This window comes from Girardinichthys multiradiatus, chromosome X, assembly GCF_021462225.1.
Source record: "Girardinichthys multiradiatus isolate DD_20200921_A chromosome X, DD_fGirMul_XY1, whole genome shotgun sequence".
NCBI classification, from domain to species: Eukaryota; Metazoa; Chordata; class Actinopteri; order Cyprinodontiformes; family Goodeidae; genus Girardinichthys; species Girardinichthys multiradiatus.
This window is the reverse complement of record NC_061817.1, coordinates 16,647,639-16,660,708: the sequence shown is the minus strand read 5'-3', so window position 1 is coordinate 16,660,708 and position 13,070 is coordinate 16,647,639. Positions and strand designations below refer to the sequence as shown.

The following is a 13,070-nucleotide window of genomic DNA, read 5'->3' as shown; positions in this document are numbered from 1 at the left end:
GGGCTGCAAGCAGTCCTGTCAGTCGGATGTTAATGGACATTCAACCTTCCCAGTAAGGATTTTGCTCCTGAAACTGGTTAACTGTAGTTTGTTTAGGGCAGTCATGTCAAAGCTAGCTCGCTGGATATGATTGTATTTAGCCCGGAAGATAAAATTGTATCTGTTATTCCTGGTCTGCTTGTTGCACAACACAAACCACTAAAACTACGAACACAACATCCCCTGGAATAGACAATGTGCGCCTTGCTTACACTGCAGCAGTCCAAGCCTAGCTCTCCACCAGAGGTTGCGCTAGACTTTTTCATTGTCTGTCATTTTGACTGTCAGGGTCAAAAAAATCCTATTGTACTCTATTTTTATCCATCACTTTATTTTTAAAATTATTATAATTAAACATTCAATATCATTTTTTTTTTCATTTATTTTAATTTCTACACGTTCGTGTGTCTTCAAACTAATCCATTTCACATATTTTCTTTTTACATGTCGCGGGACATCTTTCCGTCCTCCCTCCTCAGCCAGAAGAACTCCTTCTCCCACTGAACCTTGTAGTCCAGCCTAACCTCCTTGCTCGTTCCATAGATGCCGGGGGCTGATTATTCGTTCTTCATCTTCCTCTGCATCAGTCCCTCTTTATTACTCTTGTATCAATGCCATTGTCGTTATTTGGCTTTTTGAGGAAATTTCGTCTGTCAAACTGACAGATGGCCTTCAGATTTCTCCGTCACATATAAAAAAAAAAATAAATGATCGAAAACAGAATATTCAGTTACCACAACCCCTGCTCTCCATGCTCCTCTGTTATGCACATTAAATCAATTCCATTTAACTTGAAATGTAAGTGATGTATTGAGAAGAGCTGAACCAAAAATGGATTCTGTAAATAGGTTGCAGTATTCGCCACTGTTTTTTTAGCTACTCAGAATACCTGTGGGCCAGTTCACATGCTGATTTTTCCCATGTCGAAATTGAAAAAAAACTTGCAGTTTGACCTTCTAAGAAATCTGTATATTTCACAGTTGTGCAGAGAATGAATCCATGGCCTATAAATCCATTATATGCATTATAGTGAATTCTCTAATGATTTTTCTGGTTGGCTATTTTGCAGTTACAATCATCCAAACTGATCTGTAACTGTAACATTTTGGCCTGTTACTGTTTTGTTTCTGCTGTTAGGTGGTTTGATAAATCTTTCTCCATTGTGATCTACAAAAATGGGAAGAACGGCCTGAATGCAGAGCACTCCTGGGCTGATGCACCGACAGTGGCTCATCTTTGGGAGGTATGCATGTTGTGGAAAGCTTGGGAAGTTTTCATTTACAGGACTGTCTTAAGATGATTGCAAAGTCCACAGGGGGGAGCAGTTGTTTAAAAAAAAAAACTGGGATAGAAGCTACATTTGTAGCATTGTCTTTTGTCTCACACCAGAAACAGACATAATTGCCCTGAAAGGTAACATTTACAAATTATTTGCAACTAAATCTTTCTACTCAAACTTTTGAAATAAAATCAAAAATAGGTCCGTTAGCTTTGGAAGCGAACTTTTCTGATTGTAAGGCATAAGCTGTTTTGTGCCTGTTTTTTCTTTAAAATGGCTTGATTTTGATTGGTGGACTTGACAGTTGCTTATTTTTGCACATACACACACCTTAGAACATTCTTGCACAGGACAGTACAAATCACATTCAAATATTTGAAGCACTTTTAATATCACATCGTCATGTCTTTTTCTGGCAGATTGTCAGTTATTTAGCACAGTTTGATGTTCAGAGTCAAAGTTGCTGTGTATCCTGACCAAAGCTACTTTGATCAGCCCGATGTGGTGTTGTTTTCAGTACACTCTCGCTACAGACGCCTTTCAGCTGGGTTACACTGAGGATGGACACTGTAAGGGAGAAGTGGAGCTCTCGCTGCCTCCGCCTCAAAGGCTTGTGTGGGAAATCTCTCCAGAGGTATCAGGACTCCTGCAAGATTTGTTTGTTTGCTGAATGTGTTTACAAACTCTTGCAAAACTGTTCACTACTCCTTGAATTTTTTTCTCAGGTTTTATGTTACAACCACAAGCACATCTTGGTGCTCTTAGAGCTGGGAGACATATTTATTTTCATTGGAACAAACTAGGCAACATGTTTAAGATCTGAATGCTTTCAGGTCTTTGTGGCATTTTATTTCCTGATATATCAGGCCTGTGGTAGGGAAAAAGAAACACCATTATTAGTAGATTCAGACTCATTACTGTTTACAGTGATAATTCCCTGACAGGTTTTTTGACACAATGGACTTGCTTCATGCTATCATGCTCTCAACATAAAAACTAACTTTCTGTTATTGTTTATCTGTTAGGTTCAGGCTCAAGTCTGCAGCTCTCTGGCTGTCGCCCAGGCTTTGGCAGATGATGTGGACTGCCATGTCTTTCCCTTTAGGGATTTTGGAAAAGGTTGCATCAAGAAGTGCAAGATCAGCCCCGATGCCTTCATACAGATAAGCTTACAGCTGGCCTACTACCGGGTAACTGCACTCAATTGCAATTAAATTTACCAATGTAGTATAACTTTAGCTAAAAATCTTTTATTTAGTACGTCCAGCACAAATACTCCTGGATAAATGCGGTTTGTAGTAAAACCAAGAAAAACATTGTTAATTATGATGTTTTTGCCTTCTTTTGCCTGCAAGTTGTTATGCCTACATATCGTATTTCAGACATTTTTAAACATCCCACCTCAAAACAAAATACCCCAACATTTTCCATGTGTCTGTCTCCAGGACCGAGGTGGTTTCTGCCTGACATACGAGGCATCAATGACTCGTCTGTTCAGGGAGGGTCGAACAGAAACCGTCAGATCCTGCTCCAAAGAAAGCTGTGATTTTGTCAAAGCTCTGGAAGGTGGAAAAGTAAGAAAGTATTTTTACTGGTTAGAGCTTTCTAATTAGGCACTTTCATCTCAGAAGTTATTGACTAAAATTGTATCTCTGCTATGGAAGATTGACAAATCTTTTGCCAAAATAAGATGAATAATAAAAATGAATATTAGCCTTTGTATTAGAGTATGAAATGTTTCAACAGACAGAGGAGGAGTGCAGGCGTCTTTTCCGACAGGCTTCAGAAAAGCATCAGAACCTTTATCGAATGGCCATGACTGGAGCTGGGATAGATAGACACCTTTTCTGCCTCTATGTGGTTTCCAAATACTTAGGAGTAGATTCCCCTTTTCTGCATGAGGTAACTTTTCCAAAAATTATTTCTTTAATGTTTTTAACCAGTTGTTGAGATTTTCGTTGCAAGTGCCAAACATGAATCATTAAAGTGGTGGTTGTCACATTCCTTTTTTTTGCAGAAGTACTTGCAAACCTTTTCATATTTTGTCACATTACAACCACAAGTTCAGTGGGTTTTAGTGGGCTTTTGTGTGAAAGACTAAGGCAAAGTAGTGCATCATTGAGAGATGGAAGGAAATGCATAGTTTTGCTTTTTGTTTTTCAGTAAAAATGCAGTGTCGCGTGCATTTATATTAATCCCCCTTTACTCTGACGCTCCTAAATAAAATCCAGTGCAACAAACTACATTAAAAGGATCCTATTCAAAGCAGTGACTTGGGCGCAGAATACAAATGCAGGTTACTTGATTTGTGGTAAAACCATGTATCATTTTCCTTACGATTTAAAATGACTTTCTGGGTTCCGGTCCCGCCTGCGAACAAGACAAGGCAGCCTAGAGACTGAGCTCCTCGATAAACGAAATAAAATATATCCTGCCGAGTAATATTTACCCTAAATATCAAAACATTAGCAGACCTAAACGGTGGGACAGTGATGGAAACACAGGAGAAGATAGCAATGCTAACTTGCGCAAAACTAACTTGCGCAAAACTGAGAGGTAATGAAAAGCCAAAGGTGAACATGGAGCGCATCCTACAAAAAATTCAAGACTTCTGAAAAGCTAACAGACATTTAATGGCATCAAGGAAGAACTGAACAAAACCAACCAGCGGATTGAAGAAGCCGAGATGCGCATCACTGAAGCTAAGATAGAGATAATGGAGCTAATCATGAGAGACATGCTAAAAACTCAAATGCAACACAAAGGAAAGATGATCGAACAACAAACAAGAGCAAGGCACCAGAATATAAGAATACATAATTTACCAGAGGTAAGGAAGGTAACTCAACGGTGACTTATGTGGAAAAGCTATTGAGAGAGAAGTTGGATATTCCAGACTCTACTGATCTTCACATAGAGAGGGCACACAGTACACTAATGTCAAAGCCTGCAGGCATGACCAAACCAAGATCGATAGTGGTCAAATTTATGCAATTTCAAACGAAGAAGGACATCTTGAGAAAAGCATGGGGTTAAAAGGGCGATTCACATGAAAAACCAAAGGATCTACTTTGATCATGACTGTCCGCTTCCTATCCTATCTGATCGGAAAGAATACAATGAAGCTAAAATGGTGGTACAGGAAGAAAAGATTCGATTCCAAACTCCATAACAAGCGAGGCGACGTGTCTTCTGCAGAGACGGAATGCGGCTTTATCACACGGCGAACGAGGCTACAAAGGACATGAGAGAAGGCGGCTTCGCGGTGATGGTGGTTTATCCCCTCCCGGACACAGTAGAATTACTGGCCGAGGGTTCCTGGCATCCTGCTGAAAAACAACATCCAGATGCGAACTCCAGGCTTTCAGAAGGCAATCTCCGCAATAGAAAATGGTGAAATAGTTCCTTACTTCCTCTCGATTACATTCGCATTAATGATGTTAAAAAATATTGGAGGACTAGTACAGTTGATTGTACATAAGCGTGTGCATTACAGGTTGTCATAGCCCGGCCTTAAATAAAGTTTAAAGAGGCTTTCCCTCTAAGCTGACCAATGTGATGGTCAAGTAAAGGATATGTTTCATATCTTTGCTATAGATCCCTTTCCTTTAAGTTCTGAGTTATGTTGCACTTCTTACTTACAGGTTCAATCATAAAGATTTGTAGCACACGGAAGAATGTAGAAAACGTCTTACATATAATATAGGTACAGAAAAATTACAGGTAATTTCCTTTAATGTTAATGGTATATTAAATCAAATATAAAGGACAAAAATACTAATAAAAATGAGAAGGAGAAAAAGCAGATATTGTATATTTACAGGAAACACATCTTAGTAACACAGAACATCAGAAACTGACCAGGCTAGGATTTACCCAAATATACACTGCTCAAAAAAATAAAGGGAACACTCAAATAACACATCCTAGATCTGAATGAATGAAATATTCTCATTGAATACTTTGTTCTGTACAAAGTTGAATGTGCTGACAACAAAATCACACAAAAACCACCAATGGAAATCAAATTTATTAACCAATGGAGGCCTGGATTTGGAGTCATACACAAAATTAAAGTGGAAAAACACACTGCAGGCTGATCCAACTTTGATGTCATGTCCTTAAAACAAGTCAAAATGAGGCTCAGTATTGTGTGAGGCCTCCATGCGTCTGTATGACCTCCCTACAACTCCTGGACATGCTCCTGATGAAACGGTGGATGGTCTCCTGAGGGATCTCTTCCCAGACCTGGACTAAAGCATCCACCAACTCCTGGACAGTCTGTGGTGCAACGTGACGTTGGTGGATGGAACGAGACATGATGTCCCAGATGTGCTCAATCGGATTCAGGTCTGGGGAACGGGTGGGCCAGTCCATAGCTTCAATGTCTTCATCTTGCAGGAACTGCTGACACACTCCAGCCACATGTGGTCTAGCATCGTCCTGTTTATTACATAAAATCTCAATAATGTCGTTTTAATGTGACAAAGGGGATGTGAATACTTTTGAAAAGAATTGTAGGATAACAATGGATCTTCTACAGTATCTAGACAGATTTAGCATACCACCTTTGACACAAATGTTAGTTGATTATTTTTTACTTTAAACTTAAATTTTTACTTTAAAGTTCAAATTAAATGAACCAGACAATGTGTGTAATTTTTTTTAAACTAAAGATCACAACGATATCTCTATTCTGGGAAGATATTAAGTATTAAGTTAACATCCTTTAGTAAGTCACCCAAACAACACCAAAGCATTACCCTCCCTCTCTGTATTTCATCTCTGTTCTAGGTTCTGTCTGAGCCTTGGCGCCTCTCCACCAGTCAGACCCCCGTTCAGCAGCTGGAGCTGTTTGACCTGAAGAACCACCCGGATTACATATCACTTGGTGGAGGATTTGGACCTGTAAGCACAGAAATCCCTACTCTATCTGTAACTTCATAAAAAGTGTATTTGCTTAATAGATCCATCGGGTTCAACAAACTAAAAATGGAACAGAGTAATAATGGCAATGAAAACAAAACAATGTCGTGTTAAAAGGTCAAAAAGTGGAATAATATAACTGTGTTCTTTTAACTTGTATTTCTACGGTGCCCAGGAACTGACATGGGGGAAAGAAATATATAGCGTGTGCAAGAAATACTAATTTCTTCCCACAAAATACAAATTTGTTCCCACAAAGTACTTATTCGTGTGCACAAAATATTAACTTGTGGCCACGAAATAAATATAATGTGTGCACGAAATATTAATTCGTTCCATGACGTATTAATTTGTGCACGTTATACCTATTACCTTTTCGAATCAGGAAGACCAAGGAACACATCACACAGGTCAGGGATCAAGGGGCAAAGAAAACCGCATAACTTTCATATTTTCTCACGTCACAACCACAAACCTCAACATATTGTAAAGTTAGGTTAGAGCACACCAGCACCAGTGTTTCGTGCACACGTTATATATATTCTGCTGCCGCAAATTAATATTTTGTGGCAACAAATTAGTATTTTGTGCGCATGCTATATATGTTTTTTTCCCCCATGTCAGTTCCCGGGTGTCGTATATTTCTAATCTAAAATGCTTCACATAAATGCCTTTAAACATGACAACATGTTTTTTATTTGTAAAATGTGCTGCAGAGTTCTTTTTACTGGGAAATATATCAAAGTTTTGGGGAACAACAGTATCTGTTTCACTTCCTGTGTGGATCCAACCTGTTTCCTTTAAAGGAACAAACAAACGGGTAAAACTGAGTAAAGACAGCAATGTGTCTTATGCTAGCTGACAGTTGGAAGAATGATTTACATCCCTGAATAAACTGTGCAAAGAGCCTGCAAAATAAAATGCCCTAGTGAACTATGACTTGTATCCCATAAGGTTGCAGATGACGGTTATGGGGTTTCATACATCATTGTTGGAGAGGACCTTATAAACTTCCATGTGTCATCAAAGCACTCCTGCAGTGAGACTGTAAGTAAAGCCTCCGTTACCTTCACTTCTGGTTGGTTTTTATTTATTTAGCCGTTATTTAACCAGGTTAATCCCACTGAGATAAAAATATATTTTTCATAAGAGAGACCTGGCCGAGAAGGCAGCAAAAAGCTGGCCATATAAAATACTGGCACACAAACATGGTAAACTGCAATAATTCTAACAGAGCTATAAACACATTCATTGTCACCAGAGCCTTAAGTTAAAGATCAGATTGGAGTTGATTTCAAGCACTTGGAGCTGAAAACTTGAATGATTTTTCCCCTGGTTTAGTTTGTACTTTGGGAACAACAAACTGTAGAACATCCATTAATCGGAGATCATGGCATCCATTTTCTGAGAGAGAACACAGGGACATCTGGTTAACGTTTGCATAGAGTGCAGTGCTGAGTAATGGGGTCAGAGTTTATAATGAATCTCAGTGACTCATGGTACACAGTATCGAGCATCCGGAGACAGTGAACAGGAGTATTCATACAGAGCACATCACCTTAGTTCATTACAGGTAAAAACGATGTTTCCACTAACTCCTATTATACACTTAAAGAAAAGCCATACTGCTTTCTGTAATAAAATTACAATGAAAGTTTCAGTTTTGTTAGAATATGCTAAATATGTTCCTTAAAAGTGAAGTGTCACACATTTAGTTGGAAGTTCCATTTCCTCAATTACTCCATAGTTCTGTGAAATCAAACACTATTTTAGCTTTCCAAGGACAAGCTGTGATCAAGCTTCTATTTATTCCTAAACAAAATAGTCAAGACAGAACCGTCTGAAGTACTTCTGTGTTCCTTGTCCAATCCCACGTGTTCTGTAGTCAGAGTGAACCGGACACATCAGTGTAAGTGAAGCTGTAAACATAAAGTTTTTGAAAAGTGGTTTTAATAAACAGGTGTTTCTAAACATGCAGTAATAAACATCTGCTTGCATCAAGTATGCACTGCTTTACCACTATAAGTTTGGTTATATCTACCTGCTTGGTTCACAAAAACCATCTGAATAAATTACATGGAAGTTTGTGGTTGTCATTCAACAAAATGTGACAAAAGGAAATGTGAAAATGTTTAATAGAATGAATTTTACTTAGGCACCATAGCAACGAATATATTTTACTCATTTGTCATTTCCTTCCCTTTTCTTTATTTTTGCTTCTTTAGGACTCCCACAAGTTTGGAGCTCAGATACAAAAAGCTCTTCAAGACATAATGGCCCTGCTATCGAACGATGCAAAAACCTCGCCTTCCTCCAAAGTCACCAACCAGCCGCAGTTCAAGAAGCTCCGCTGAGTACAGCTGGACAGAATACACAGATATAAGCCTTTAGAACCAGCCAGCCTGTGATAGGAGAGGATCAGTTAATATTAGGCCAGGTATGACATTCCTATTATAAAGAAATAATTCCACAGATATTAGGTTTTACAAGGTCTTATTTTAGACTAAATATTCAAAGTTGTGGCAAATATGTATTTCAGCTTGGAATAATATTTTTAATCATAATATGTAAGGGGTTATGTTTTTTTTTTGTAAAGCACTGAAAGAACAAACAACAGTGAGCCAGCAGACTGTAAGCACATGTCCATAAGACCTACTACATACAGAGTTGTTAGACTAATACTGCTAAGTAATAGCAAAAGTTCTCTGTTTCCTTTAAATCTAACAAGCTAATGTTAGCTCTTGGATTAGCCATGCTAACTGCTCAAGAGTCTTGCAATTTCTGTTTTTAACTCTGATGCAGCTGAAGCCACAGGATGATGTGATGACTTTCATTAGATCTTAGATGTGGCCCATCTCTGATCCAGAGTCAGAGGAACAAAGATTAGTTTCTTCAGGGAACAATCAAAGTGAGAAAGCAGCCACAAGCACTATTCTTACTTCTTCAGAGGATGAATTTAATCAGGGAAAAATATACTCACCTTCCAGCTTTTTAGATATGCCTTGCTTGTTCATACTTAGACCCTTCTACTTTCCAAAGTGTTTTAAATCTTCACAGCACAGATTCAACATCTCAAAAATATTTTTGCTGACATTTTGGTCCATATTTGACGTGATAACATTACATAGTGACCGCAAAGTTTTCAGCTGCACATCTGAAATATTAATCTCACAAACCACCACATCCCATAGGTGCATTGTCAGCGACAATAGGTAGGCTGTGGTGTTTAAACCAAAAGTGTAGCAAGAAATGATCCCCCACACCATTATACCACCGCCACCACGGGCCGGAACCTTCGTTGTTTAGCCCATATGCTGACCCAGTCATCTTAATGTTTTAACTTAAACGTCAGGCACTAGGCTGGACAATGACCAATTTTTATCTTGACACAATACAGAGCCAGTAGGGTAAATGAGGTAAAATCTCCAAAGCTCACTGCGAGACGGGCATCTTAGTGTCACCTAGTTTTACCAGGTTTGGTTAGATGAGACTAAGAGTGAGACTTTCAGCAACACACACTGCTGGAGGGGTTGACTTAAAACAAAATATGAATATGAAAAAAAACCTCATTCCCACTGTTAAGTACGCTGGAGGATCTGTGATGCTGTGGGCTTGTTTCTATTTTAAAGGCTCTGGGAAACCGGTTTGAGTACATGGCATAATAAACCCTTTGAAATATCTGGAGATTTTCAAACAAATGTCTGATGGATCCTGCCAATAAACTGGTCTTCATTGGGTCTTAAAGCTTGATCCAAAACATATGCCAGAATCAACATTCATAAAGAAACCAAAGCATATTTGTTTTAAAATGTCTTGTGCATAAAAATGGAATGACAAAGGGAATACGTTTTTAACAAATTTACTAAAATCTAATAAAAACCTCCTGGATGGAGTGACACGTATTGCTCAGGTTGGAATTTTGGCCATGTTTTCCTACAGCGACTGCCTGCAAATTTTGAAGGTTCTGGGGTCCTTTCTGTTCACTCCTGTCTTCTGTTGTTTCTATAGATTTTCACTTAGAAACAATTCCGGTGATTGGCTGGGGCATTCTTGTAGTTTTACAGTCTCATCTTCAGATTCGTTGAAAACATGTCCCTGTACATGTCTCCATTCATCCTTCCTCCAATTATATGAAGTCTGCCAGTACCATCTGCTGTAAAAGAGCCCAAACCATTATGTTCCCACCTGTAAGCCTCACTTGACCCATGGTGTTTAGGGGTGAAGTGCAGAACCTCTATACATGGATATATGCAGTGACATCCAAAGTGCTCAGCTTTGGCCTCATTTGACCAGACAATATTCTCCCAGTATTTCACTGGCTTGTTTAAATCATCGGCAGCTGTAAATAAGCGTCATCATGCTTCTTCAGCAGGAAGGGTGGACTGAGGCCATTGCATTTGAAAGCATTACTGTTTTGTGCCTGGTCTTTCTGAAGCTCTTTGCCAGTGTTCCATAGCTTTTGAACAATTATTCTGTTTACTCCTCTGGTAGAAATCTTATGTCAGGCTGGCTTATGGAGACATTTTGTTCATTCTGCCTTCAGATTACTGCCCCCCAACAGCATTCACTGAAATATTCAGAAGTTTAGTAACACTGTTATAACATTGCCATTAGTATGTTGTGCAGCATGAAGACTTTTTTGTGAAAGGTTCTTGCCTACTATGTCGTCATACTACTGTGTGCAGTACTTTGGTGATGAAAGACCTCTTTATATGCCCACAGTTAATGTTAACCATCTGAGATGGATTTGAAAAAGTCTGCTTTCTAATTAGTCACATATTTAATATGGTTTCATGGCATTCTCTGCCTTTCTTAAATGTCTTTCTTCCTGTGTTCCAAACTCTTTTACCCATAATTTGTCAACTAATTTGCTTGGAAGTCATTTTATGTGTGGGTGACTTGAGTTCTGGTGTTCTTCTAATGTAAGCTTTCTCATTGGCCTCATTCTAAATATTCAAACCATATTAATGTGGATGATAAAAAACAGATGGTGTTTGAGTATGTTACAGTTTATACAGAACTGTTTACAGGATAGAGGCTAGCAAGAAGGAAGAGGAAAATACTTTTTACTGTTTTGTTAGTGATTTGTAATATAAAGATGTAGATATATCATTAATTAGTCTTGTAGTAGTAGATCATTTTTATTGCTTTCTCATTTATTGGTTTGGGGTTTGTTTAATTCTTTAGAGTGAAAGCCATGTGCGCAGCATAAATGAATTCACTGTGTTCTATGTTTACAAATTAAATGACATGACCATCCCTCATCCCCCCAGCTCCGGCTCAGCCCCACAGCCTTACAGTGCAGTAGTTGTTTTAATTCAGTTACGGGAAGGAAGTTAGAAAGTATGTCATTTGGGTGAGCCATATAGCCTCTGACTAACATATCCTTTAACATAAGCTAATGTAAATAAAAATGTAGCCAAGAATCTCACTGGCTAAAAACCTGCTGGCTGCTGAAAGAAACCCTTGTGCCTGTATTTTAAATCTGCTCCACTCAACAGTATCAATGCAAATATTTGAGTCAATGCAAAGCCAGTGGGAAAGTTCTTAAACCACAGTAAAATGCTCTTGTTTTATTAAGACCTTGTAACATGTTGGCCTGTTTGCTGCTATTTGTACAGTCAGTGTGTTGTTTTAGTCTCCTACTAAGGTAATCATTTAAGTAGTCTAAAACTTCAGCTTCAACACATTGCTCTTTAATAGCTCTTTACCTAACCCTGAGGAACCCCACCAGGGACCATTGGTGGTTAGTTTTCTTTACCACCATTCTTTTACACTTACCACAACTGCAGCTGTGCTTGCTCAGCTCAACTGAACATTAAGAAATCGGAGGCAGTATGATTGAATACCTAAGAACATAAAAGTAAGCTTGTTTATAAACAAAATGACTTTTCCCTACTTTGCCTTCAACACATGACTTAAATACATGATGAAATATTACAAGAAAACTAAGAGCTTGACATAATGATGGCACGTCAATTGTAACTTTGTTTTTGCAGTTTCAGTCTGACACCTCCAGATCTTTAACAGACAAAGAAACGTGTACATCCCACATATTCCAGCATATTTTTTGTAAAGTAATATATTCATAGTGCATAAAACACAATAGTTTTGTGTTTTCTAACAACTGACTGAGGTATGTTATGTTTAGTTTTTTTGTGTGGCCTTGGAAAAGCATTTGTTGACTTTGCTGCGATTGGTTCATGTTATTACAATTTTTGTGTTAGTAATTTTTTTATTTCTAAAACATAAATTTTGTAATAGTTTTTCATTTGTGTTAAAATAAATTGTTTACCAAACCAATTCTATATCCTTGGCCTTTTTATTAAGACTCACGACCCCAATCATCTTTCAAAATGGAGGGGGGCTTATAGGTTCGGGGTCAATTTCACGTTTACATCACTGGCGCAATCCTCAACGGAGCTGCCATGGGTTCAAGTCCAGGCCCTGTTGACCTTGCTGCATGTCTTCCCTCTCTCTCTCCTTCTCTTTCTATACACCCTATTTCCTGTCGGTCAACTTACAAAATAAAGGTCACTAGTGCCACAAAAGTTAAAAAAAAAAACGGATACATTATTTTGTGGATGTTCATCTAGTGGTGATAAATACTTTCAAAAAGTTTTTAATTATAGTTACCTCTCCCGCAACGTAACAGAGTTACTCCACTATAAAACTAACTAGTTAACAAGGAAAGTAACTATTGCATAACTTTTTTTTTCACAAGGGAGTTGTATAAAGTAGGTTCTTCTCTTTTAACTCAAGGAGAATAAATTAGTGTTTGTACTTCCACTTTGAAAACGCAATCTTTCTCTCCAGACCTGCCATT

General features: G+C 38.3%; 1 protein-coding gene across 2 annotated transcripts in view; it reads left to right on the top strand.

Moving 5' to 3' along the window:
- Nucleotides 1-12,547, top strand: part of LOC124862825 (carnitine O-palmitoyltransferase 1, liver isoform-like) — a 32,533-nt gene extending 19,986 nt beyond the window's left edge. Inside the window, exons 12-19 of one of the 2 annotated variants that reach the window (XM_047356969.1) lie at nucleotides 1,177-1,282; nucleotides 1,836-1,952; nucleotides 2,344-2,508; nucleotides 2,764-2,892; nucleotides 3,065-3,220; nucleotides 6,113-6,226; nucleotides 7,199-7,291; nucleotides 8,470-12,547. In XM_047356969.1, the coding sequence (XP_047212925.1) occupies nucleotides 1,177-1,282; nucleotides 1,836-1,952; nucleotides 2,344-2,508; nucleotides 2,764-2,892; nucleotides 3,065-3,220; nucleotides 6,113-6,226; nucleotides 7,199-7,291; nucleotides 8,470-8,598 (1,009 nt within the window). In that variant the 3' untranslated portion in view covers nucleotides 8,599-12,547. The remainder of the gene's footprint in view (nucleotides 1-1,176; nucleotides 1,283-1,835; nucleotides 1,953-2,343; nucleotides 2,509-2,763; nucleotides 2,893-3,064; nucleotides 3,221-6,112; nucleotides 6,227-7,198; nucleotides 7,292-8,469) is intronic. The other variant, XM_047356970.1, reaches the window with a different exon arrangement.
- The last annotated feature ends 523 nt before the right edge of the window (nucleotides 12,548-13,070 follow it).